This window comes from Rhinolophus sinicus, chromosome 12 (genome assembly GCF_057876585.1).
Source record: "Rhinolophus sinicus isolate RSI-liver-muscle chromosome 12, RSI-T2T, whole genome shotgun sequence".
Classification (NCBI taxonomy): domain Eukaryota; kingdom Metazoa; phylum Chordata; class Mammalia; order Chiroptera; family Rhinolophidae; genus Rhinolophus; species Rhinolophus sinicus.
The window spans coordinates 56,988,856-57,012,956 of record NC_142512.1 but is presented as its reverse complement, the minus strand read 5'-3'; the positions used below and the strand labels follow the sequence as shown (position 1 = coordinate 57,012,956).

Here is a 24,101-nt window from a genome sequence, read left to right as displayed (position 1 = left end):
CCCCCGACCCGGGATGGGAGGATGGCTAGAACCTGCGTCAGTGGGGACATGGAGGGGCACAGCCAACCACCACTCACTTGGAGCCCTCAGGGGTCCCAGCTCTAATTCATCTGTAAAATGGCGGCTCCCAGGGGGAGTGTACCCGCTCAGGGCCCCATTGCAGCTTCTCCCTTCTCACTCTCACGGGGAGCCCTGGGCCCAGCCCCCCTCTCCCCCAGCCCCATCCCCAGGGTGGGCCCAGTGGTCACTGCGCCAGCTCTTTATTATTGGAGGACATGCATTTCCTCCCACACTGGGGACACAGACACATGGGGACACAGGCATGCATTCACAGAACAGCTTCCCCACACAGCAGGTGTGAAGTGGGGAGCTCTGCCCCTCAGATCACAGCATGGGGGGACGTGAGGACGGTAGGGCCATGGTCGCACTCCCATCCCTCCAGGTTCTTTGGAGGCATTAGTTGTGGATTGTCCAGCGGTGTCCTCTCTCGGCTCCTGAGTCCAGCCCCACCAGGGGCTCCAGGGCTTCAGAAGGGGCACTCAGCCAATCCAGGGAGATCGCCAGATATGTGGGTCTCTGCCAAGGGGTCCTGGCTGGCCCCATTGCTGCCACTGCCCCTGGAGAGCAGCAGCTTCTCGCTGGGGGGCCCATCAGTGGGCTGGGCCGAGGCCATGTGGCTGCTGACATGGCGTCCTGCCTGCAGCTCCTTGCCCATGCGCCACCGGTGCCAGGACCGCCGCAGCTCCGCCTGCACCTGGGACAGCTAGCAGGTTGGGCCCGTCCCAGCCCCCAGGATCCCCAACCTCCCAGCCTTGAAGGGCCACATGGCGCTCTGGACACGGAGCAAGGTGGGCTGTCACCTGAAGCCCTAGGGTTTGTGGATGGCTGGCAACCCCCTTCACTGCGCTCCCCGAGGATGAGGACGAGGACGAGGCTGAGGCCGACCTGTCTCCAGTGGCCTGCACTCTGCTCTGACCCCCACCCCGGGGCTGATCCCAGACCTCCCACCTACCTCCTTGTTGAGGAAACAGTAGAGGACAGCCACCAGCAGGCCCTAGAGAGAGGGGGCGGTCAGGGCAGCCCCAAGGAGGGGAGGGGAGGGGAGGGGGTGGGTGGGTGGGGCAGGCACCTGGAAGGAGCTGAGGAAGAGGTCAAAGAAGAGCTTGGCGGAGCGCAGGGTGCCCTGGGCATGCTCGTCAGTCACAAAGGCAAACACCACCTCGTGGACCCCCAGCAGGGGGATGAGGGTCAGCGTGGACTTGGCTAGCCTGTGGGTGCGGAGGCTGAGCCACAGGCCGTGGCGTCCCCCCGCCACCCCACCCCGGCCCCACTGCGCGCACCCACCGGAATTTGTAGTCAGTAGAGCGCATCTGGTGGGCTCGCAGTTTGGTCATGAGGATGTGAAGGACACGGATGAAAATGAAGACGTTGATCTGTACGTGGAAGGCACAGCTCAGGGCCGCCCCTGGCCTCACTGTCTCCTGCACACGGGCTTTGCCGTCACATGCGGCCTGGCTCACGCCCTGTGGTGGACACCCAGCCAGGGGTGGGCAGCCGGGCCCAGGCCAGGGCGCCGGCCGCTGTCCTAGCTGACTACAGGGCCCTGCCTCCCTGTCTGCCCAGGCAGGGTGCTGTCTGTCACCCCCACCAGGAAGGGGGCTGGGGGCTGACCCACCAGCCCTGCACCCCTTCCTGTGGGGCCAGCAGGTGCCTCATCTCCTCACCAGGATGGCCAGGAAGACGGGGAAGCGCAGTATCCACCAGAAGCCCATGTTGTCATTGCTGGTCCAGCACCTGCAGGGTGGGGCCGGCTCACGTCCTGGCAGCCCCCCAGGCCCCCGCCCCCGATTCCCTGGGGGTCTAATTAGTGGCTTGAGAGAGAAAGGGAGATGGTCACTAATGACTCCCATCCCGGGCACCAGGTTTGCTTACGCCCATCAGGGCCTCTGGCCAGAGACCCTGGTGCAGCCCCGCCCAGGGCTGCACAGCCACTCCCCACGGACCCTGCCCAGCACCAGGACAGGGGGCCGGGCCCATCCGCGGGTCACTTATACTCACTGAATGTTCTCAAACAGACACTTGACCACGGCCCAGGGGATGACAAACAGCATGGGGGCGCCTGCAGGGGGTGGCAGCTGTGGTCTCCAGGCTCCCACCAGCCTGCCCCCCACTGTGCCAGTTCACTCACCCCAGCCAATGCCCAGGTAGAGCGTGAAGAAACTCCTCTCAGGGAAGGTGGCGAGCCCCAGCAGGCTGTGCAGGTATACGCCCTCCACCAGCAGCCAGCAGTAGTTGGCCACGACGCCATACTGCATGAACACCGCGGCCACCCGGCAGCCAGCCACCGCCTGGCCACAAGCGGCGTGAATGAGTGAGCGAGCTGGGGTCACACAGCCAGCCACCTGCCGCCCGGGTGGGGCCAGTCTGGGTGCTCACCCCGTCACTCAGCCAGACGCTTACACCCAGGTCATCGCCAATCTTCTGGCTGTAGCGGGTCTTGAGCAGCGTGTCAATGACCAGCACGGAGCAGGCCTTCAGCACGAAGGACGCGAACAGGTTCGCATGGATGTAGTTTCGGGTGCAGTGCAGCTTGCTGTGGGAACAGTGAGTCAGTGCCCGCCTGCCCACCCACAGCCTTGACCGCTCGGCCCCCATCCTGTGCTGGGCGGGGCTCATACCTGAGGCCCAGCAGGATGGCCAGCGCCAGGAGCAGGGCCCCCAGGGACAGGCAGTACCCCACCGTGTACATAACCTGGAAGCTGCTGTACATCTTGGCCACCTCCTTCTGCAAAGTGCAGCAGCCAGTCAGGCTGGGGGGGGTCGCCTCCCCCGCTCCCACCAGCCCTACTGCACCCGCCGCTGGCTGACCTGGACCTCAATCTCGTCGTCGTCCATCTGGCACTGGGAGGCATTTCTCCACGACTGCCCTTGGGGCCCACGCACCCACTGCCCATCGGGCCCGCACCTCTTGTAGACGAAGCGGTGCTGCACTAGGGGGGCAGGCTGCAGTCAGCGCCCCCCTGCGTTGGCTCCCCACCCCCTACACCCCGCTGCAGTTACCTTTATGGTACCAGGGCAGGTACCAGGGGCAAGAGATGCTGGCTGTGGTGTTGGGGGCGGTGTCTGGCCAGCAGGAATACTTGTCGAAGGTCCTATTACAGACCAGCTCTGCAGAGGCAGGGGCAGGGGCAGGGTCGGGGCTCCTCAGCCGTGCTGCGCAGCCCTTCTCACCCCCTCTCAGAAGCCCCCTGAGCATTGTCCTCTGCTCCCCAGGATTAGCTCCCCCCAGGTCTCTCCGACCATCCTGCCTGCCCTGGACGACCGACCCCCTCCTGCCCAGCCTGGTCCTGAGCTCCAGCTCCGCCCAGCTACCCCACCTTAGACACATCGGGTCTACACCTTGCCCCAAACCTACCCGGGTCCCCCTTCTTCCCAGTACCCTTCTTGCAGCACCTCCCTCTCTGGGAGCTGAACCTCAATTCTGTTGGCACCCTTCCTGAGCCGAGCACCAATTCTGTGACTCACATGCCTGCTCCCCTCTGCCCTGTGCAGGATGCCCCTGCATGGACAGTGGCTCAGCCTCCTAGGCAGCTCCTTCTGCCTCAGTCTCTCATTGCCCCCCAGTGACCTGCCTGAGGCCGCCGCATGGTGGCCCATCTTCCTCCCGCCTCAGACTTTGTGTGGTCCACCCATCCCTCTCAACAGCCTTCCCACACATACTACGCACTGGGTTTGAGCTCTGTGGGGGCAAAGATGGTGTCTCTGGGCCTGACATGGGGGCAACCAGCAGTACGGGAGGGCACGAAGCACCCCAGTTCTACCATTTCTTTTATTTCCTGGTTGGGTGGCCTTGGGTAAGTCACTGGCCTCTCCGTGACTCAGTTTCCTCACCTGTAAATGGGGTGGAGGGCTGAGAGCTTAGGAAATGGACTCGGGCAGAAGGGGGGCTCACCAGTGGGAGGGGGCAGCAGGCTCAGGTTGTGGAAACACTGGTCACCGTAGAGCTTCCACTTCTCAAACAGGAAGTCCATCACCTGAGCGGAGGGGGTCTCTGGCTGGGGCACACGGAGGGGCAGGCAGGAGCTCCGGTCAGTGCAAGGGGCAGGTGGCAGGTGGCAGGTGGGAGCAGGGGAGGGTGCCAGGCGGGGCTGGCCATGGCGTACCTGGAAAGCCAGCAGCAACAGCAGCAGGAGGGGAGGGCGGTGTGGCCAGCTGGGGGGCATGCCTCTGGGTTGCCGCCCCCCACATCTGGCTGGGGCTGCACGGCTGGGGCAAAGGGGTTGTCTTCGTGGGCACACACGCTCCTCTTGGGGCTGCCAAGTGTTCGAGCAGCAGGGCCCGGGCAAGGACCTCTAGGAGTGGGGAGACGCCGCTGGGCTCTGCCGTGGCCAGTGGGTGTCCTGCTCCCCTAAAACTATCCCCCTGAGCCTCTGGGTCCTACTGGTGATGTGGGAACTGGAACAGAAGTGGTTGCTCTTTGCCAGTAGGTCCAACCCGGCACCCTGGACGCTGCACTGCCTCCCCTGTGAGGAGCGGGGTTCCCACAGTCTGCAGCTGTCTGTTTGGCAGTTCTGACAGCACCCTCCCCTCTGAGCTGGTGGCAGTCACCATTCTGCCTGGTCCCAAAGCTGTCGGGGGTGGGGGGAGCAGCGTCCCCAGCTGCCCACCTCCTCCCTTCAGCCCTTGTGAGCCCCACCTATTCTTAGTCCCTGGGAAAGTCAGCTTGCCGAGCCAGGCCAGGGCCTGGGCCATCTATCACTTGGCCCCAGTGCTGTGATTATTGCAGTGGCCCCAGGCTACTCCCAGCCTTGCCAGGGTCCAGGAGCGCCAGGCATATGCTCAGGGTGGTCGCTGTCACACGTTTGCCCCCTTTCCCAGGACTGAGGTGTCTAGGTGCCCCCCTGTGCCCCACCCAAAGCTCAAGCTAGGCTTCCTGGGTCCCGTGGGGGCACAGTGTGCAGGCAGTTTGCACCACATTCCTTCGAGATTAGCACTGCTGCTGCTGGGCCCAGACGGGGACCCCTGCCCTTGTGGTGTCTGCAGGGAGGGGGGGCAGTGGTGCCTGGTCCTGGGCTGGAGACTGTCTGAGCTGGAGCTCTGGGGCAGCAGCGGCCCCATAAATCCTTTCATTGCTTCCAGAGCCAGTCTTTCGCTGTGACTGAATTCCCTAGGGGCATCAGGGAGGGGCTTCCCTTGGGGCCTGGGTGCAGGGTTCCCTAGGGCTATGGATGGGCCCTTCTCTGGGCACCCTGGCACAGAGCGAGCAAGTGATGGACAGATGGATGGATAGAGGGCAGGGCCTGGGAGAAGCCAGGGAGAGGTAGGGAGGGGTACAAGCTACAGCTGAAGGTGAAGGGTGTCAGGACACCCCAGATTTCTCCCCCACCCATCAGTCCCGCCGGGTCGGTCCTCATGGGGCCAGGTCAACCAGGGGCTTCCCTGAGATTCTCCCCTCACCCCTAACGGAACTCTGACATGCCACCATGAAGGCTGAGCTGAGTGACCCAGGGCTGACCCTGGCCCTTGGGCCTGGCAAGGCAAGCCCAGCAGCAGTGACTGGTCGGTCCCCAGCCCCTGAACCAGGCGAGGAGTCAGGCTTAGGGCCACAGACTGGAGGGCGCTCTCAGTGGAGAAGGCGGCAGGCAGGTGGAAGATGAGAGGCAGCCCTGGGGTCACCCAAGGGGCTTTATCTCCTCATTCTGATCAGACAGCCCCTCTGCTGCCCTGCCCCCCACCCACCTGGGCCACTGGCTCCGTGGGTATGGAGCAGCCAGGAGCAGACCTGTCCTCTGCTTGTTGTACCCTGTTGCTGGTGGAGGAGGGGAGGTGGTGGGTAGGCTCAGGGGTGGGTGGCCTAAGTAAGCTAGAGGCTCTGGGGACAGGGGAGGGGGAGAGTGACAAAGGCTGGCTGGGGCGGGGTGGACAGTGAAGACAGAAACGGGACACGGAGGAAGGACACTGGCCGATAAGTTGTTCCCTGTCCTGAGGCCCTACGGAGGGAGGGGGGCTGCTGGGTGGCCAGGAGTTCCGCTAAATACTGACAGCTGTTGACAACCCAGCTGGGGCATGGCGGCCAGGGCAAGTCTGCTGTGTCTCAAGTGCCTGTCACACAGCTGGGAGCTTACCTCGCCAACCTGGCAGGGCTGTTCGGAGAACTTAGTGAGGGGGTGTGTGGGGAAAGGATGAGGGGGCCACACCGGGCTGCTCCAGGTGGGGGTCTGTATTCTGGGGACCCCAGAGAGAGGGAGAGAGGGATGCATAGCCCTGGGGCCCCTCCTTCCCTGCCCCGCCCAGGCCATTCTCTGTGGCAGCCAGGGCAGGGGAGTGAGGGGGCTTTCCACACCCCCCACGCCCACCCCTGATCTGGAGGGTGGTGTTAGGAATCAGCGCCCACGGATCACAGGCTGTGTACCCCAGCTCAAGGCACCCCTAGCCCCAGGTCCCTAGGGGTCAGGGTCTCCACACCCCCAAATACAAACGGCTGCAGATGTCCCCCTTCAGGTGTCTGGTGGAAACAGGAGAAGGGCAGTGTGGGTGAGTCCTCAGTCCCTTTTGGGGGAATGTGGGCAAGGAGATTTCTAGACACTTCTCTGAATAGGAGTGGGCGTGTAGAGTGACTTCCAGCTGTGCAAGACTGAGGTTCTGGATGGAATCCCTGCCCTGGACACCCAAGTATGAGACTGGCTCCATAGGACAGGGCGACTGCGGTACCCAGTTCTGGTCCTGGGACCAAGGGCTAATAGTTTAACGTCTCAGAGTCTTAGTTTCCCCACTTGTAAAGTGGGGATGCCTGCCTCCTCATCACCGAGGAGTGAGTCCTGCCACCTGAAGGGCAGGACGGAGTAACTGAGTATTATATCCGGGCCCCCTCCTTGCCATGGGGACATTGAAACCCGGGCAGCCTGTCAGCCCTGGGAATAAGGATTTGTTGGATGAATGAGAGGGCTGAACCAGGGATGGTTAGGCAGCAGAGGCATGGGTGCCGCTCTGAGGCTCTGTGTTCCACCTCATTATCCTCCCAGCCTGAGCCGGTGGGGAGGGGGATGGCTGGCCAGGGACCAACACTTCTCCCTTCAGGGACCAGGTGACCGAGCTCCCTCTCAGGCCCTGGGCTGTGGCTGCACAAATGTCAGCCCAGGACTACAGCCCTGGGAGAGGGCTCAAGTGGACAGAGGCAGGGGGTTCTCTAAGGGCGGGCCTGCCCCCAGTCCCCAGCTCACCCTTCTCCCCTCTTTCCCGGCCCCCATCCCTCCCCCATGGATTCACCCCACCTGCCCCACCATCTGCTGGGCTGGCTTGTGCCCTGCCCATGCCTGGCAGAAGGCACCACTCCTGGGTGCTCAAGCTTGGCCAGCGTCCCACCAGTTTCCACTGGGGATGTCTGAGGGACTCCCAGACCTACAGCTAGGGGAGGGCCCCCTAGGATGGGTGGATGGCCCATCAGCCAGGAAAGGCAGTTGTGGTCACCCCAGCTGGCGGCAGGATCCTAACGGGTGGGATTCCCCGCCTCTGAGGTGGACGAGGTGGGGGTGTTTTTGTGCAACCAGAGCAAGTGGTGAAAGGTCATGGGCCGGGGTGGATCAGGGGGCACAGGCTGTTGACAAAGCCTGATTCCGGCGTCCTTCACCCCCCCACCCGTGGGGGTGGGGCGGGCCTGGATGCAGGCCAGGGCAGAACTCCCCACCAACCCTTATTTCTCAGCGCAGAGGACTGAAAACAGCTCGGGCTGGTCCTCAGTCCTCGGTGGATGTGGGCGCCCAGGTGTCAGGAGGCAGTGGGTTCGGGAGGCAGAAACCCGTGGCGGAGAAGCGCGAGTGGGGCCGCTGGGGCAACCGGAGCAGGGCAGGGAGGGTCAAAGTGACAAATGTGGGCCCCGCGGAAGAACGGACTGGGCAGGGTCTGACGTCCCTGGGCCCCTCCCGCGGAATTGGGCGATTTCTGGGGGCTTCTGGGGAGCAGGCGCCCGCCCCAGGGGGGAGGCGGGGCTGCGTAGGACCCCGCGCCTTGGGGGGTGTCTCCACCGAGCTGCGTGCGAGCCCATGGGGGGAGGGGCAGACAGGGGTGCCGGAGGGAGGAGTCGGGAGCCGAGTGGGGCAAAAGGACCGAGCGCCTGGCAGCCACCGACACCCCCGCCCCGGGCCGCGCTCCCCGGGGAGGAGAGGACCCCCCCAGCCCACCCGACCGTCCGAGGTGGACAGGCGCATCCCGGGGTTCGGAATGGACGTGTCCGACGGGGGTGAGGACGGCGACCTCAAGATAGCCCGGCCCACGACTGGGGTCCCCGCAGGACAGTTCCGCGCTCCCCATTCTGCGGGCCCCTGGCCCGGCCAGGGTGGGCCCCGGGAACGTCCCCTCGGGCCGGGCCCCAGTGCTCACCGCGCCGTTCAGGTCCGGCTCCGCGCTCCCTGCCGGCTCAGCGCCCGCGCCCCGCGCCAGCCGCGCGCAAACTTTCCGGCGGCGACGCTGGGTGGCGGTGGCGGCAGCGGCGGCGGAGGGGGAGGGGGCGGGGGCGGGAGCGGCGCGGGGGCGGAGGGGGGAGCTGCAGGCGAGGGTCCGCGCCCGCGTCCCAGTTCTTTCGACGCGCCGCGGCGACAACGGCGACGCCCGCACTCCTCCCCGCGGGGCTCCACTTCAGATCCCCAACCTCAGACCTCGCTGTGCAGACCCCCACCCCTCCGATCCCGGCCGGCAGACGGCTGTCCCAGCCCGGCTGGAGCCGCGGGTGGACAGCGAGGGCGTGTGAGTCCGCGCCCCTCCTGTCTCCTTCCACCGCCCGGGGTTGCGTCTATTTGCTCGAAGGGCCTGCCCGCCACTTGCTCCCACCCCGATACGCGGTGACGACTCCTTTCAGAGCCGCAGAGCGGGCTGCACTGAGGTGGGGGGCAGATCAGGTCTCCGGGCCCTGGTTGCCGCGAAGCCCCCTCCAGTGCCGCTCACCCAGCAACCCCAGTGACCCTGCCTCCCGCCCCAGCGGGCTGCCACCGCACCCGTCTCCACCGGTCCTTCACTGCTGATCTCGTTGCCAAATGGGGCGCCCTGCTCCTTCCACCCCTCCGTCCCAGACTTCCGCCCCCAGACACTCCTCCTTCCAGCTCTAAAGCCAGCATCCCAGCCCCTCTTCTGGGGCTTGTCCACTTCCTCACCTGCCATCACCCCCCACACACAGCAGTCCCTGCTCTGCGCCCAGTGACCTCAGGATGACCAACTCCATGGACACTTTGGGGCCTCATTTTCCCTGACCTTTCAGCATCCCAGGACACTGACGCTGATGCCCTCCTTCTAGAAAGCTCTGTGGCTGTGGCTTCCAGGGTGGCACTCCCCTCCTCTGTCCCTCACACAGCTATCAGGGTGCCACCCTGGTCTCCAGGTGTCCACTGCCACACTCCCAGGCCCCCACAGGAGCCTCTCCCCTGGGCTGCTCCCATCTCCTGGATACACCTCCTCTGCCCACCCACCTGCTGGACCCCTGGCACTGGTCCCGAGGTCACCAAATCCTGATGCTCCTGCATCTCTCTGGAATCCGTCTGGGCCTCCTCTGCACTGTCAGCCACCTCCCGGCTGCCTTCACCCTGGGGTGCCCTCCCTGGCCAGTGCATCAGCTCTTCTGTTAGATGCTGTGCTTTGTCTCTGGGGCCTTCTCCCCACTCTATTTCTATTTTAGGGGGACTCCACCCTCCATCCCCCAGAGCATAGCGGAAGCTGGTCTTGCCAGCCTGCAGGTAGCGGTGCATTAGCACACCTCTGTGCCCCGCCACCACTGAAGCCCCAGAGGGAAGGGTGCTCCTAGGGGTTGCCTGCCAGACTCCGGCGCTTACCAGTCCACCTGAAACCCTGCCCCCAGAACAGCCTTTCTGTTTTGGTTCAGGCATGGCCCAGTGGCCCTAAGGCAAAGGTCAGAGACAAAGCTCAGGAAGTTGCTCTGCCTGCAGAGGGGCTGCTTGTGCAAATTCAGGGTGCAGGTGCTGGGGGAGGGGAGCCCAAAGCCCCCAACCCCTCTCGTGCCCCTGAACTTCTCCTCCAGCTCTCCCCAGGTGGGGCACCCATGTGGGTGGGCACAGACCTGCATGAGTGCCTCCGGAAACTGTGCTCTCCAGCCTTTGCCCACGAGCGGGCAGCCTGGACCACGTCCAGGTCATGGTGACGACCAGGGCAGAAGCTGCCAGTTCTGCCTGGAGGTGGGTGGATCTGAGCAGCTGGGAGGGGTCGTCCCTGCCAGGAGATCTTCAGAGAGGTCCTGCCCTCTCTGGATCTTGTTCTCCTCAGGACGGTCCTTTAGGCCCAGCAGTCCAGGGTAAGCACTGGGTGGCCAGAGTTGGGTCCCAGAAGAAGAATAAATGTAGGTGCATGAAGTAGGGTTCCGGGGGGGCAACAACTGAAATGTGTAGACACAGTAGGGAGCAGAAGGGGGAGGGAGAGGGAACAGATGGGGGTGGGACCCCCTTCCCTGGGTTGGGCCACATCTATTTACGTGACTGAATTCATAAGACATAAACAGAATGGGAACTGGGAATGAAGGGGGCTGGGCCTTCCCACGTAGCAGTCCGGGGGCCTGAGGACAGGGAAGGCGCCTGCCCTCTGCTGAGTCCCCAAGGATCCCAGTGGGGTGGCACCCTGGAGGTGTGCTGGCTCTGTGCTCCAGCGCAGATAAGAACGGGGGAGCTGCCCTCTGCCTGCTTCTCTCCCAGGCCCAGAATGCAGTTCCGTCTGTGAGCACTGGGTTCGCTCAGGCTTTTGGCCAAGTGTCGTGGAGCTGGCACTGCCTACAAGGCCCAGCGTCCGCCTGGCCGCCGGGGGAGGACCGGACAGACACTCCACCTCATGTTCTGGGGGGGGCAGACGATGATAAGTAGCAAGGAAAGGGGGGCCAGACTGGGCAGTGCTCGGCAGACACCGGGGGGCGGGGGACCCAGACAGTGTGTGACTGCAGACTGCAGCAAAGGAGGAAGATGGAAAAGAGATGGTGCCCCCCCCCCCCCCACAGAGCCACTGCTGGCAATACAGCCTAATCTCTCCCAGGTCACCTTGTTGGGCCTTAATTCGTTAACTTTTGATACAGTTTTTATCCAGCTTTTCTCACCACAGCTCATAAGCATTTCACTGTATTAATAAGAAGTCCTGCAAACATCACTGTACTTGGCACTGAGTATTCAGCTGTGTGGGTCTGTCCCCACCGTTCACAGGCTGCAGGAATCTAAAACTGCAAGCCACACCCAGGTGATGGGGACCGAGCTGATCCTGGAGCCTCGCTCCTGGAGGCAAATGAAGAACCCAGGACACATTTGAGACACCAAGAGCCAGCAGAAAAGTGGACACCAGAGGAAAACAGACTGGCATAGAGAACAGAAGAAAACCTCAGAAACATGTTAAGCACGCGATGTCCTTAGAGGATAGCAGAAGACGAGGGACCCTCACAGCTAGCATGGGCACTTTAGGGGAACAAGAAAGAGCCCTGCAAATTAAAAGTACACTAGCTGCAATTTTCAAAATGTAGTAGGTGGCTGGAAGCATGGGTTGAGGAAGTCTCTCAGAAGATAGAGCAAAGTCCAAGAGAAGGTAAGAGGTGGTGGGGGCTCCATGTGGAAGGTCTAACCCTCAAGTGACAGGTTCCAAACAGGTAACAGAGAAGGAGGAGACACCACGAAGATATAACGGAAAGCACTTTCCAGAAGCCCCATCTCCCACAGGCCTGCCAAGCGCCCCGCACAAAAGAACAGCAAACAGACAAATGAATTAAAAACCCCACGAGTTGCATCATCGTGAAATTTTTAAGTAATTAGAATGAACAGAAGATATTTTTAAGTTCTAGAAGAAACATAGGTCCCCCAGAAATGAGCTCGGATCGCAAGGGCATCTGGCCTGTCACCAGCAGCGTGCCATGTGTTCAGGGAGACGTTTTCTTCCCTTAGATTCCCCCCTCAGGCACAGCAGCCTCCAGGGCACGCTGTCACATGTGTGCAAGGGAGAATAGGGCAGCACAGGCACCAGACACCAGTGGGTCCACCTCCCGCCCCTTGTCCTAAGCTCCCCAGCCTGGAACGCAGCTGGTCCTGAGATGTACTCTCCCGGGGAGAGACACACTGGAGTTTGAAGGCTTAGTACAAAAAGCAGGATATAAAATAGGTCACGAATCATTTGTGTGCTCATCACATGTTGAAATGATCCTATTTTCACCCTCCTGGGTTAAATAAAATGTACTACTAACACGTATGTCGCCCTTTCCTTTTTGCTTTTTAGAATGCGGCGACAAGAAAATTTAAAATGACTGTGGCTCAGAGGTGTGCCTGCATGACATTCCTATTGGAAACGACAAGGAAGTGTGTAAAGAAAGAAATGCAGTCATTGAACCCGCGCTCCTTCCAAGAGCAACATTTCCACAATCAGGACGTGAACCTGGTGATCCCGGGAGCCAGACTGAAGGTCATGGTGCTCCTGGATGGATGGCAGGGCCCTTGGGCGGGACGACGGCCATCCCCGGTTGGGGTGCCAGGGGGTGGAGATATGCCAACAGTATAAATCGAGACTTTTATTCATTCCTTCAGTGAACATTGATTGAGCACCTACTGTATGCCAGGCTCTGTTCCGGAAGTGGGAGACTGGAGAGAGAGGATGGCACGAACCCACCAAACCAGTGCATACTGTAGTGTCCGGTTCTGATTAGTGCCCTGAAGAAAAATAAAGCAGGGTAAAGAGACAGAGTGAAGACTGTGTCTCTTTTATATACTTTCTTTTAAATATATGAAACATTTCAGACCAACAAAAGTATACAAAGTATCACTTGCTTTAAGAAATAAAACTTTAAAGCTGCATTTCCAGCGCTTATGTTCCCAGCCGGCCCCTGCCCCCAAGCTCCCACTGAATTGGATGCCTCTCAGTGTTGCCACACTTTCATTACAGGTGTGAACATAGAAACGGCGCATCACGGCAGGCGGCACGTGCTCGAGGGCTCAGGGTGTAATTTTCTGCAGGCAGCTAGCTCTGCTGCTTCTCGTGGTCGTCAGAGGGTCATTCATGTAGACCCAGGAGGTCCGTCCCACTCATCTGTCCCTGTGGCGCCATATCCCAGTGTGCGCAAACCCGTTTTTTGCTCGCATCTCTGTTGGAGGACTTTGGTTTTCTTCCCTCACCCTCTGGCCTTCCTTTTTGGACTGTGACAAGGAACATTCCTGGACTGGTCTCCCCAGCACACACGTGCCGCAGGGGTGGTGAACCGCTGTGTCCTCAGGCGGTGTGCACGTCTTCAAGTCTACTAGCTGTTGACAAATTGTTCTTTGAAGTGACTGTCAATTCACAGTCCCACCTGCAGGAGCAAGAGTTCTGGAACACCTCACCAACTGCAGTTTATTTTCAAATATGTGTAAGTATCAATTTCATAGCATGTCTTAAAAGTCAAGTTCACTGAGGCGTGATTTACACACAGAAGAATTTACCCTTGAGAAATGTACAGGCCAATGAGTTGTGACAAATTCTTAGTTGTGTACTAAGATAAAGAACGTTTTCAATACCCCCCAAATTCCCTCATGACCCCCTATAGTCAGTTGATCCTCTCCACCCCGCCCCCCCAGCCATCACTGACCTGATTGTCCCTATAGTGTTTTTTTTAAATTTTTATTGGGGAATATTGGGGAACAGTGTGTTTTCCCAGGACCAATCAGCTCCAAGTCAAGCCGTTGTTTCCCCTCTAGTTGTGGAGGGCGCAGCTCACTGGCCCATGTGGGAATCGGACCGGCGACCTTGGGTTATGAGCACTGCGCTCTAACCACTGAGCAAACTGACGGCCCTGTTCTTTTTAAAAAAATATTAGCTGTTCTAGTAAATGTGTTGTGGTATTTCATTGTGGTTTGAATTTACATTTCCCTGGTGACCCATGATGGTCAATATGTTCTCTGCCATCTGTGTGTCTCCTTTTATGAATCACCCGTTCAAATCTATTGCTTGTTTAAAAAAATTGGCTTTTTGGTTTTTTTAAATTACTGAGTTGAAAGAGTTCCTTATACGTTCTGGATACAAATCCTTCACCAGACATGTTTTGTAAATACGTTCTCCCTTTCGGTGGCTTGTTTTTCCAGTTTCTTAGCAGTTTTTCAGAAGTTTTCAATTTTGGTAAAGTTTAAAGATCAAACTTTTCTTTCCTGCTGCTCCACAAAAGCCTAATAAGTTTTTGATTGGATATCAATTTGGCGAGAAAGGACATATTCACAATGTGAGCCCTCCAATCCATGAGCAATCCTTAATTCCCCTCAATAATGCTCAGTAGTTTTTTGCACACAAACCTTAAATATTTTGTTAGATTTCTCCCTAAATATGTCAGGATTTTTAGTACCATAGTCAAGTCAATATAATTTTTTAAAATTTCCGTTTCCAGTTGTTCATTGCTAGTACATGGAAATACAATAGACTTTTTTGCATATTGACTTTGTATCCTACGTCCTTGCGACACTCATTAATTAGTTCTACTTGTGTTTGCAGATTCTTCGGGTTTTTTGATGAAGATGACCGCGTGGTCTGTGAAAAAGGACAGTTTTTCCTCCTTTACGATCTCTATGCCTTTCAGTAATGTTTGGGATCGAATCAGATGGGATGTGACCAACAGCACCATGTTCAGCGGAAGTGGCAAGGTCATGTCACCTCATTCCCGAGCTTTGCGGCAGAAGCATTCTGTTTTTCGCCGTTAAGTGTGATGTTGTTCTTCGGTTTTTCAGAGGTGCTCCCTATTAGTTTGAGAATATTCCCATCTGCTCCTCGTTTGCCAAAGGTTTTTTTGCTTTTTGTTTTTCAAATCATCAATGGATGTTGAATTTTATCAAATGTCTCTTCTTTCTTATGAGGTGATCTTCTGGGTTTTCTTTTTCAGTCTATTGCTACGGTGCATTACATTGATATCAAGTGTACCAACCTTGCATTCCTGGGATGAATTTCACTTGGTCACGAAGTATTATCCTTTTTATATATTTCTGGATTTGATTTGCTAATATTTTATTGAGGCTTTTTGCTGTGTTTGTTAAGGATATTAGTGTGTAGTTTTATTTTCCTCTAATAGGAAAAGTGTCTGGTTTGGGGATCAGGGTAATGCTGGCCCTGTAGATTGAGCTGGAAAGTGTTCCCTCGTCTTCTGTTTGCTGGAAGTTTGTATAGAATTGGTGCTATTACTTCCTTAAGTGCAGGTAGAATTCGCTAGTGAAGCCCCTGGCCTGGAGCTGACTTTTGGTGGGAAGGCTTTAACTATGCAGTGAGTGCCTTTCCTAGATATGGTTCCCCTGGATGTTTTCCTCGCCACCTGAAATCATTGAGCTGCTTTTCAGGCCACAGCAGGGTTTGAGAGTCTCCGTAGCTGCACTCCAGCACTAGATTCTCTTGTTTTAAATGTGTGCACATAGCAGATTCTCAAAGGAAAGAAAAAAGCGCCAGGCCATTGCCCTGTAGCACATGTATCTGGGGTAGGGAGTGACACTGTCCCTCCCTTTCTGTCACCCAGCCTGCTTGGGCAGCTCCAGTCCGAGGTGCATCCAGTTCTCAGCCAGAGGCAGTCATTTAGGACCCCCACCCCCATGGGTTCCACAGTGGTATAAAATTCATAGCCCGGGCCTCGGGAACCAGCTTCTGACACCTGACCTTGCCATGTGGGCTGGGGGGCCAGCACCCAGTGCCCCTGTACTCCTCTACTGGTCTTCCCCTAAATCCAAGATGGAGGCCAACCTGTGTCTGGACACTTGCTTGTTTGGGCGGAGAACGTGTATGTCCATAGCAGGTGTGTCTGTGTATGTACTTGTGTGAGCGTGTTCGTGTCTGTGCCCACATGGGAGCCCCTGGGTGCCCACCGCCCTCTCCAAGTCTCAGTTCGGAGCACTGGAGCAGTGAGGACAGCCAGGGGCCATGGCGAGGGGTGTCCCTGCAGCTCAAGGAAGCCCCAGGGTTGGGCATGCCCAGGCCCCCCGATCCATGCCAGGTGGGGGTGTGAAGGGCACACCTTCATATCTACCAGCCGACAAATAACTGTGACTCTGAATGGGCGAGTTGCCTTAGGGGTGGGACTGGTGAGTCCCCAACGCTGGAGGTTTGGGGGCAGAAGTGCAGGGCTTGTGCCTTTTATGTGACTGCGCGAGGTGCCTCTGAGGCTCCGGGGCCGGGCCTGCCCCCAGACCCTTCCTCTCCGTTGTCTCATCTGGGACGGTCTGGTTCGGGGACCGACTGGGCAGTTGGGGCCTTGCCCTGTGTCCCTCTCCCTCGGGCTCCTTCCCTTCTTCATCCTTCTTGCCTTCTCAACCTGCCTCTTCCACCACCACCACCCCGTTTTATTTTTTATTACAAAAAAACACTGCAGGGGTCGGCCTCAGCCACCTCCCCAGCCATCTCCCCAGCCACCTCCCCAGCCCCAGCTGCCTGCTGTGGGCTGGGCTGGATGCTGGCCTGGGCGCCTGGCTTACCCACTGCCTCGAAGCCCATGCTGTCCCCTGACCAACTCAAGGTCGCCCCCGGCCCCATCACCTGTCTTTGGCCTCCACACTGGCCTCCTCTGTGGAGGCGGGGGTCCCCGCCCCCATTTTACATACGGGGAACCCGAGTCTCGGGAGGTGAAATGGCTGGTCCAGGGTCACTCTTAGCCCCCCAGAGCCTGTCTCGGAGGGTGGGCCCTGGCCCCAGCTTGCATGGAGCAGGGCTAGGCTGGGAGAGTCCTCAGCCCTCCCCCCACAGCCATTGTTTCCTCCCCAAGTGACCCCCCCATCCTCTGGGAAGGGTAACTGGGTCCTGGCCTCCATCTCACCAGCTGCCTCTTGCCCCAAGCCACCATCAAGGTCATTAGGCTCTGCAAAGTCACATTAGGTGGCATCCAGCTCAGCTCGATTGAATCAGGCCACTTAGAGGGATGGTGACGGCAGGAAGGGGCCCTGGGCCACCAGCCCTGGATGGGGCCAAGCTTGGGTCAGCGACGAAGCAGGGGGGCTAGGCCAGGATGGCACTGGCAGGGGACAGGTAGGCAGAGTCAGAGAGGAGGCAGCAGGGCAGGCAGCCCCTAACCCAGGAGCTCAGGGTCTGACGGGGACAGACAAGCCACAGGCTCCGTCTGCGTCATCAGGGCTGGGTTGTGGAGCACAGGCCAGGGTGGGGAGTGTCCAGGGCCCCTGGGCTTCTGCAGGATGAGCCTGGACAAGTGGGGTGAGGGTGACGAGGGAGCTGGGAAGGTGGGCCCGGGGGCCTGGGTGAGGACGGGGAAGCCACTGAGGGCAGTTAAGCCTGGAGCTGTGCTGACCTGGACTCAGCCCGAACCACAGACGCTGTGGACCCTGTCACTGCTTCCCAGGCCATGTGGCTCCCAATCTTCAATGGCTCCCTGGTGCCCCCAGGAGGCAGTCCCTTCCAGTAAGGACAGATGGCCCACAGCTGGCCTTGCTCCCATCTTGTCCCACCTACTCCCTCAGCCAACCCCATCGGTGCTGGTGACTTCCTGAGGAAACTGATGGCTTCTGAGTGACAGCCTCAACCTATGACATGTAGGACTTCATGGATCCCCGGGGAAAGGAGGCTGGGGTTCACCTGGCCCATGCCTCCTGGGTTGCTGGCAGTGGGGTGGTGACAGCTGCTCACCTGCCATAGGCTGGCCTGGGCCACACTCACCACGCTTTGTGTCTTGCCCTGGAGGGCAGTGGGGCGACAGTGACTGGGCATCGGCTGGCCTGAAGCCTTGGAAGGGAGCGTGGCCAGCCAGCAGCAACTCAGGGTTTCAGGTGCTCTGTCCTCACACAAGGAAGCAACTGGCACTCCCCTGAGTGAGCTGTGCCCACTCTCCGCCTTGGTCCAAGGCCACCTCACAGTTCCTGCTGTCACCAATGAGTTTAGTGTTTGGAAATGTGCCACATCAGTGAGGGTGTTTCTGACGTTGTGTCGTCGGCAATTCAGCTCAGATTGGCTGGAAGGCTAAATGGATCAGAGCACGAAATGATCAGGGGCCGGCCTGACTCTGACGGCGCCTGGGGGGTCCCCTAGGAGGGGTGGCCTGCAGAGCCCACAGCGACCACACGGGTCTGGGCCAAGCCTGGACACTGGGACCCATCGTGGAAGGTGGGGCTCCCCTAGGGTGCTCTTCCCTGCTGCCAGGTGTAGCCCCTGCAGTGGCCCAGGGTGGCAATGGAGGTGGTGGTGGCTGGTCCTCCAATCTCCACATTGGAGGACTCTCGGTGCTGGGTGCTGGGGAGAGAGGCTCCACAGGGGTGCTGGGCTTCCTGGTGACCTTCATGGGGTCTCGTAGTCACACAACAGCCTAGGCAACTGTCCCCCCGTGTCTTTCCTTAAGGAAAGAAGAGTCTGTGAGACTGTGCCTTTCTGGGACTTTGTTCCATCCTTATGTTTACACCTTATGTCTCTCTGTCTGGTCCCCAAAAGATGGTTTGCAGCCAAAGACGGGTAAGATATCTCACGGGAGATACAACCTAAGCCAGGCAGAACCAAGTGGGGACCCCCAATGAGCTGCCTTAGAAAAATATGGGAAGTGGCCTTGCCTCCCCTTCCCCCTGCCTGGGAAAAGCTGTTGCCGGCTCTGCCTTTTCCCTGGCACCTGATTGTGAGAGAAGTTACGAAAACAATCAAGATCAGTTCTCTCCACTTAGCTCAGCAGAACTGTTACAAAATGAGAGACTTGACCCTGAAAAGGTACATACCTTAATTAAGACATTGTGGGACCTTATTATTCAGCTGTTGACTGACAAAGGGTGATTGAGATAAATATTTTTCTGTTATGATGTGTGAGTTTCAGAGACGTGTAAGAAACAATGTTGCTTTCTCTTGTATTTGTATACCTATTCAATAAAAACCCCCAGTCGGCCTTATTCTGGGCTCCAGTCCTCTGAGACTGAGAGACCCTTGGCCTTCGTAGAGATTTAACTGCATTAAGTCTCTGTTTCTTTCTTAAAAACTTAACCCAAACCCCCCCTTCTCGCACCCTCACTGCCCGTGTTGCGCTGGACGCGACAGGGTCTGGAGGTGTCACCTGGAAAATAAATCTCTACCCAGTGGGCTCCCCGAGAGTGAGGAAGGATGGGGTCACACACAGGGCAGGAGGGGTGGGTTGGAAGTGGAAGGGGAACTGTGCAAAGCCCTAGGGAGCCAGACCCCTCCCAGTACCCCTCCACTGCACCCTGCGTCCAGCGTCCCCAAGGCCTGTAATACCGGCTTCCTCTGTAGACCCCTCTCCCTCCAGCCCTCCCATGTCCCACCTGAACCCCAAGATCACCCACAAATCATGCACCAAAGGCAACCAGAGCCTTCCTTCCACACGCTGCCCCACAGTCTGCTGGGGTCTCTCCCCCTCTGCAAAATCCCCACTGGCCCCAGCAGCATTGAGACAGATGGACACTCCTGGCTGGATAGACTGGTGGCCTGATCTGGCCTCTCCCCTTTGGTTCTTCCCTTGCATGTCCTCAGACCACAGGAACTGGCTCGCCCCTGGAGGCCTGATCGCCTGGCCCCTGTGCACCCAGCTGGGTCTCCAGCACCATGTCTGCCCCCCTCCCGTCTGCACCACTCTCCCATCAGGGCAGTGGCAGGGTGGTGTCCAACTGGGGTGCCTGGAGTGCCTGCCCTGCATTGGGTGCCCAGGGCCGGTCGCACCCCTCTCCCCGAGGCTGGCTGTGTTCCGGGGAGTACGCGCTGCCCTGAAACCTGGGTTCTGGTCCCACTGGGCCGGCCACCCTCTCTCTGAGGCCCTCTGGTGCCTCCTTCTCCGGATGGGCAGCTTGGGCTGGATCTGGGCTTCTGAGTTTTCCAGTTTTGTATTTTCCAGACCATTATTGTTCTCCACCAGCCCCGGAATAACTTTCCGCCAAATTTTCCTTTGTTTACTCCTTTCACCCGGAAGGCCCGGTCCCCACTGGGCGGCCCAGAGCAGCACAGCTCTGCCTGGGCCCTGCTGGGCAGCACCCTGCGCCTGCTGGCCCTGTGGCAGCTTCTAGTTGCCTCCTAACCCGCAGGCCTACCCAGCCCTCCTGACCATCAGCATCACCTGGCTGCCACCTAGCGGCCACTTGGGGGAGTGCCAGGCTTTCCTATGGCTGCCTGCCAGCTAGGTGGACTCACCCACCCCCAGGGCTTCTCCCATCCATTTCTTCTGTCACCTGCTCCTTCTTCGTTGGTTCGTTCGTTCGTTCATTCATTCATTAATTCATTAATTCACTCACTCAGCAAAGGACAGTGAGCTCTGCTAAGCTCAGCTGGCGGTCCTCATGTCTGGAAGGACCAGGCAGAGAAAACACAGCCCAAGACCTCCGGACACAAACAAGTACCTCGGTTTTCCAACGTCTCCATTGACAAATATTTCAGTTTATGAAAGCCGTAAACCCGGAAGTAAATGCTTCGGTTTTCAAACACGCCTCAGCAGTCGAACATGTCACGCGGCTTCCACTGCGTGCAAGATCCTGAGGCCTAGCTGTCGGCGAACGTTTCAGAACTCAAACGGTATCCAGAACAGATTACGTTTGAAAACCGAGGTACCACTGTAATTTTAAAAGAATGGGGCACTGGGCAGGTGGGATGGGGGAAGGAGGTTATTTCTGTCCCAGCCTCATGGATTCTCCTGCCACCCTGCCCAGGGCCCCCATTGTGGTGTGTGTGTGGGGGAGAAACTCCCCAGAGTGGAGGGTAGGTGGCCTGAATCACCAGTGGCCTGCAGCTGTCCCCAGCGTTACCATCCACCCAGACCTTCCATTCCTCACTCAGCTGCAAGGAATTTCCTTTCACCTTTGTGGGGACACAGCCAGGAGAGCAGTTTCCAGGCTCTCGGCCTCCCATGGAAAGGTGCTGGCTCAGGTAGTAGATGGCCATCACCTGTGACTATTTGGCCATTAGCTGTTACCGGTTAGCCATTGGCCACTGATATAACTGCCATGGCTTAGCTAGCAAGCGCAGACTGTGGATTGCAGAGAGGCAGATTGCAGTTGGCAAGTGAGGTTGGTTGGCAGAAAAGCGGATGGCGAGTTGCAGACCGCGTGGCTCCTGCTTCCTGTGTCTCAACCAGCCACCAGTGAGAATATAGTGGTATGACCCCTATCTATGGCTCCGTGGGTGTTCCTTTTTGGCCTCACCATGTCCTGAGTTCTTGTGCAGGGAGCGGGAGCTGAGACCCCGCATGACACCCCGCACGACCTTTTCTAAAAACAGCATCATTGGGACATAACACACATACCACATAATTAATCCATTCAAAGTGCACAGTTCCGTGCTTTTTAGTGTATTCACGGAGTTGTGCCACCATCAGCACAGTCAATTCTAGAACATTTCATCACTTCAGAATGAACCCCCCCTGCCCTTTAGCCACCCCCGCAGTCCCCAGCCCCCTCCCCAGCCCTAAGCAACCATTCACACACTTTCTGTCCACACACCTTCTGTCCGATGACCTTGCCTTTCCAAGGACCTCCTGGGTGTGGATCATAACTTGTCCCTCACTGAGCAGAACGCCTTCAAGGCCCAACAGGTTGCAGCTTCCTTCCTTTGGGCCGAGACAGGCTTTCCTGTGGCTGCCGGCCAGCTAGGTGGGCCCACCTAGGAGCTCAGTAAGGCTGAGAGTTCACAGGGTGGCTAGGCCAGTGTGTCCATTCCTCCATCAGTAGCCATCTGGGTTTTTTCACCTTTTGGCGATTGTAAGGCTGCTATGAACACAAGTTTGCAGTGTTTTGTGTGGACATGGTTCATTTCTCTTGATTATAAACCCGGGAGAGGAATTACTGGGTCAGATAGTAATTCTGTGTTTAATTGTGTGAGGGAGGAACTGCCAGCCAGGGGAATCCTTTAAAAACCTGAACCTGAGCAGTCATGGCCCGATCAGGACCTTGTAACAGCTCCGGACCAGCCGGCCCGGCCCCATCCTGGGGCTCCCCTCCCACCGCAGATTTCCCTCCTGCTCTTCCTTTGGCTCTCGCCCAGGCAGGCTCCTGAACTCCCTCCTGGATTGCTCCATGGTGTTTGTACGATTAGTTAGTTCAGTCCAGGTCTGAAGGCCCAGGAAAGTGAGACCTCTGGGTTCTAAAGCACATCATGGCCATTCCCAGTCACTCGCAGAAAGAATGAAGTCTCCACGGGAGAGGGCCCAGAGCCGCTCCAGTTTCTAATGGGGCTGCGGTGGGCAGAGGTCTCTTCTACCTGCAGAACATTCCGCAGTCTCTCTCCATGTCGTGCGGGGAGTCATGCGGGGCGGCCTGCGGGGTCTCTGCTCCCTCTCCCCACATAAGAACGCAGGACATGGTGAGGCCAAAAAGGAACACCCATGGAGCCACAGATGGGGGAGTCATACTACTATATTCTCGCTGGCGGCACTATAGTCTCACTGGAGGCTGGATCCACACTGTCCGCAACCCGCCATCCTAACTGCAATCCGCGCTTGCCAGCCCAGCCGCCATCTTCTTGCTAGCCCCCATTTGCTGCTAGCGTAGCCACAGCAGTTATATTAGTGGCCAATGGCTCACTGGTTACAGCTGACGGCCAACTAGCCACAGCTGATGGCCATGCAATCACAGTTGATGGCCATTTACTACCTGAGCCAGCACTTTTCCATGTGAGGCACAGAGCCTGGAAACTGCTTTCTGGGGCTCTGTCCCCACATTCCACCCCTACAGGCTCTCGCCTCACAATCTACGCGACAAGCGTCTTCCGCGAGGGGCCCTGTGCGAGGAGCCTGGAGGTGAATGCAATATCCTAGACACAGCGAGGCTCTCTGTACACAGCCAGGGTTTCTCAGGGCACCACCAGTGCTTCTGGGCACAGCCAGACTTCCTGGGCTTCTTAGGGTACCACCAGTCTTCCCGGACACAGCCAGGGTTTCTCAGGGCACCACCAGTGCTTCTGGGCACAGCCAGACTTCCTGGGCTTCTTAGGGTACCACCAGTCTTCCTGGGCTCAGCCAGGGCTCTCAGGGCACTGCCACTCTCTCTGGGCACAGCCAGACTTCCTGGACTCAGCCAGGGCTCTCAGGGCACTGCCACTCTCTCTGGGCCTCTCAGGGTACCGTGCTGGAACAACAGCGACTCACAGTCAAGGTGCTTACATATTCTCGATGGCGACTGGTCAAGAAACAAAAGCAAACATCCCCCAGTTCCACTACATGGTGGTATGTTCCCAAGCAAACAGTCAAGCTGTCCATTAAACTAGGGATGGAAGGCAATTCCCCATAGTCCATAGTCATTCGTCAGGGCTGTCCTGGGGGTGAGGGATGACCTTGACCTCACCCTCATCTCCCACGGAGGACTCAGCAAGCGTTTCCTCGTGGGATTACAAGTCCTACATCCGGGCTGCCTGAGCAGGAACTTCCCAGCCCACAGGGCCGCAAGGACCTTCGCTTTCTCCGGCCTGTGCTGGTTGGGGAACCGTCCACGTCTTCCCACCCCTCCACAGGGTTTAGCTCTCTGGCAGCTGCTCCTCATGGTCTTCCAGAGACAGTGTTCATACACACAAACTGCTCCACCGCCCTTCGGAGAGCTTTGGCCGGCACCATACCCTGGCTTGCTGCGCCATGTGTTGTGCAGGGCGGCCTGTGGGGGTCTCTGCTCCTGCTCCCCCCATAAGAATGCAGGACATGGTGAGGCCAAAAAGGAACACCCACGGAGCCATAGATGGGGGAGTCATATCACTATATTCTCGCTGGCGGCTGGGTTGGAAAAACAGGAAGCAGGATCCACACAATCTGCAACCCGCCATCCTAACAGCAATCCGCACTTGCCAGCCCAGCCACCATCTTCTTGCTAGCCCCCATTTTTCTGCTAGTGTAGCCACAGCAGTTATATTAGTGGCCAATGGCTCACTGGTTACAGCTGACGGCCAACTAGCCACAGCTGATGGCCATGCAGTCACAGTTGATGGCCATTTACTACCTGAGCCAGCACTTTTCCATGTGAGGCACAGAGCCTGGAAACTGCTTTCTGGGGCTCTGTCCCACATTCCACCCCTACAGGCTCTCGCCTCACAATCTACGCGACAAGCGTCTTCCGCGAGGGGCCCTGTGCGAGGAGCCTGGAGGTGAATGCAATATCCTAGACACAGCCAGGCTCTCTGGACACAGCCACGGTTTCTCAGGGCACCACTAGTACTTCTGGGCACAGCCAGACTTCCTGGGCTTTTTAGGGTAC

The 24,101-nt window shown here is 58.3% G+C and overlaps 2 protein-coding genes across 7 annotated transcripts; one reads left to right on the top strand and one right to left on the bottom strand.

Annotated features, from left to right (window-relative positions):
* Window positions 1-244: 244 nt before the first annotated feature.
* GCGR (glucagon receptor) lies at window positions 245-8,507 on the bottom strand. Of its 6 annotated transcripts, XM_074319652.2 has the most exons (15): window positions 8,377-8,439; window positions 7,689-7,823; window positions 4,164-4,352; window positions 3,953-4,055; window positions 3,061-3,168; window positions 2,869-2,990; window positions 2,679-2,785; window positions 2,437-2,593; window positions 2,189-2,348; window positions 2,059-2,119; window positions 1,725-1,794; window positions 1,345-1,433; window positions 1,130-1,268; window positions 1,013-1,054; window positions 245-754 (listed from the first exon to the last, which is right to left on the bottom strand). In XM_074319652.2, exons 3-15 carry the CDS (start codon window positions 4,221-4,223, stop codon window positions 527-529), a joined length of 1,446 nt encoding a protein of 481 aa, XP_074175753.1. In that variant the 5' UTR covers window positions 4,224-4,352; window positions 7,689-7,823; window positions 8,377-8,439; the 3' UTR covers window positions 245-526. The 6 variants fall into 6 exon arrangements, with proteins under 6 accessions (XP_074175753.1, XP_074175752.1, XP_019591275.2 ...); XM_074319651.2 differs by lacking the exon at window positions 7,689-7,823 and having other exon boundaries at window positions 1,345-1,523; window positions 8,377-8,507; XM_019735716.3 differs by lacking the exon at window positions 7,689-7,823 and having other exon boundaries at window positions 8,377-8,507.
* On the top strand, window positions 5,484-12,695 carry LOC109449447 (uncharacterized). Its single transcript, XM_088801851.1, has 5 exons — window positions 5,484-5,537; window positions 7,702-7,989; window positions 8,288-8,739; window positions 11,181-11,553; window positions 12,235-12,695. Exons 1-4 carry the CDS (start codon window positions 5,484-5,486, stop codon window positions 11,281-11,283), a joined length of 897 nt encoding a protein of 298 aa, XP_088657977.1. The 3' UTR covers window positions 11,284-11,553; window positions 12,235-12,695.
* Window positions 12,696-24,101: the final 11,406 nt, after the last annotated feature.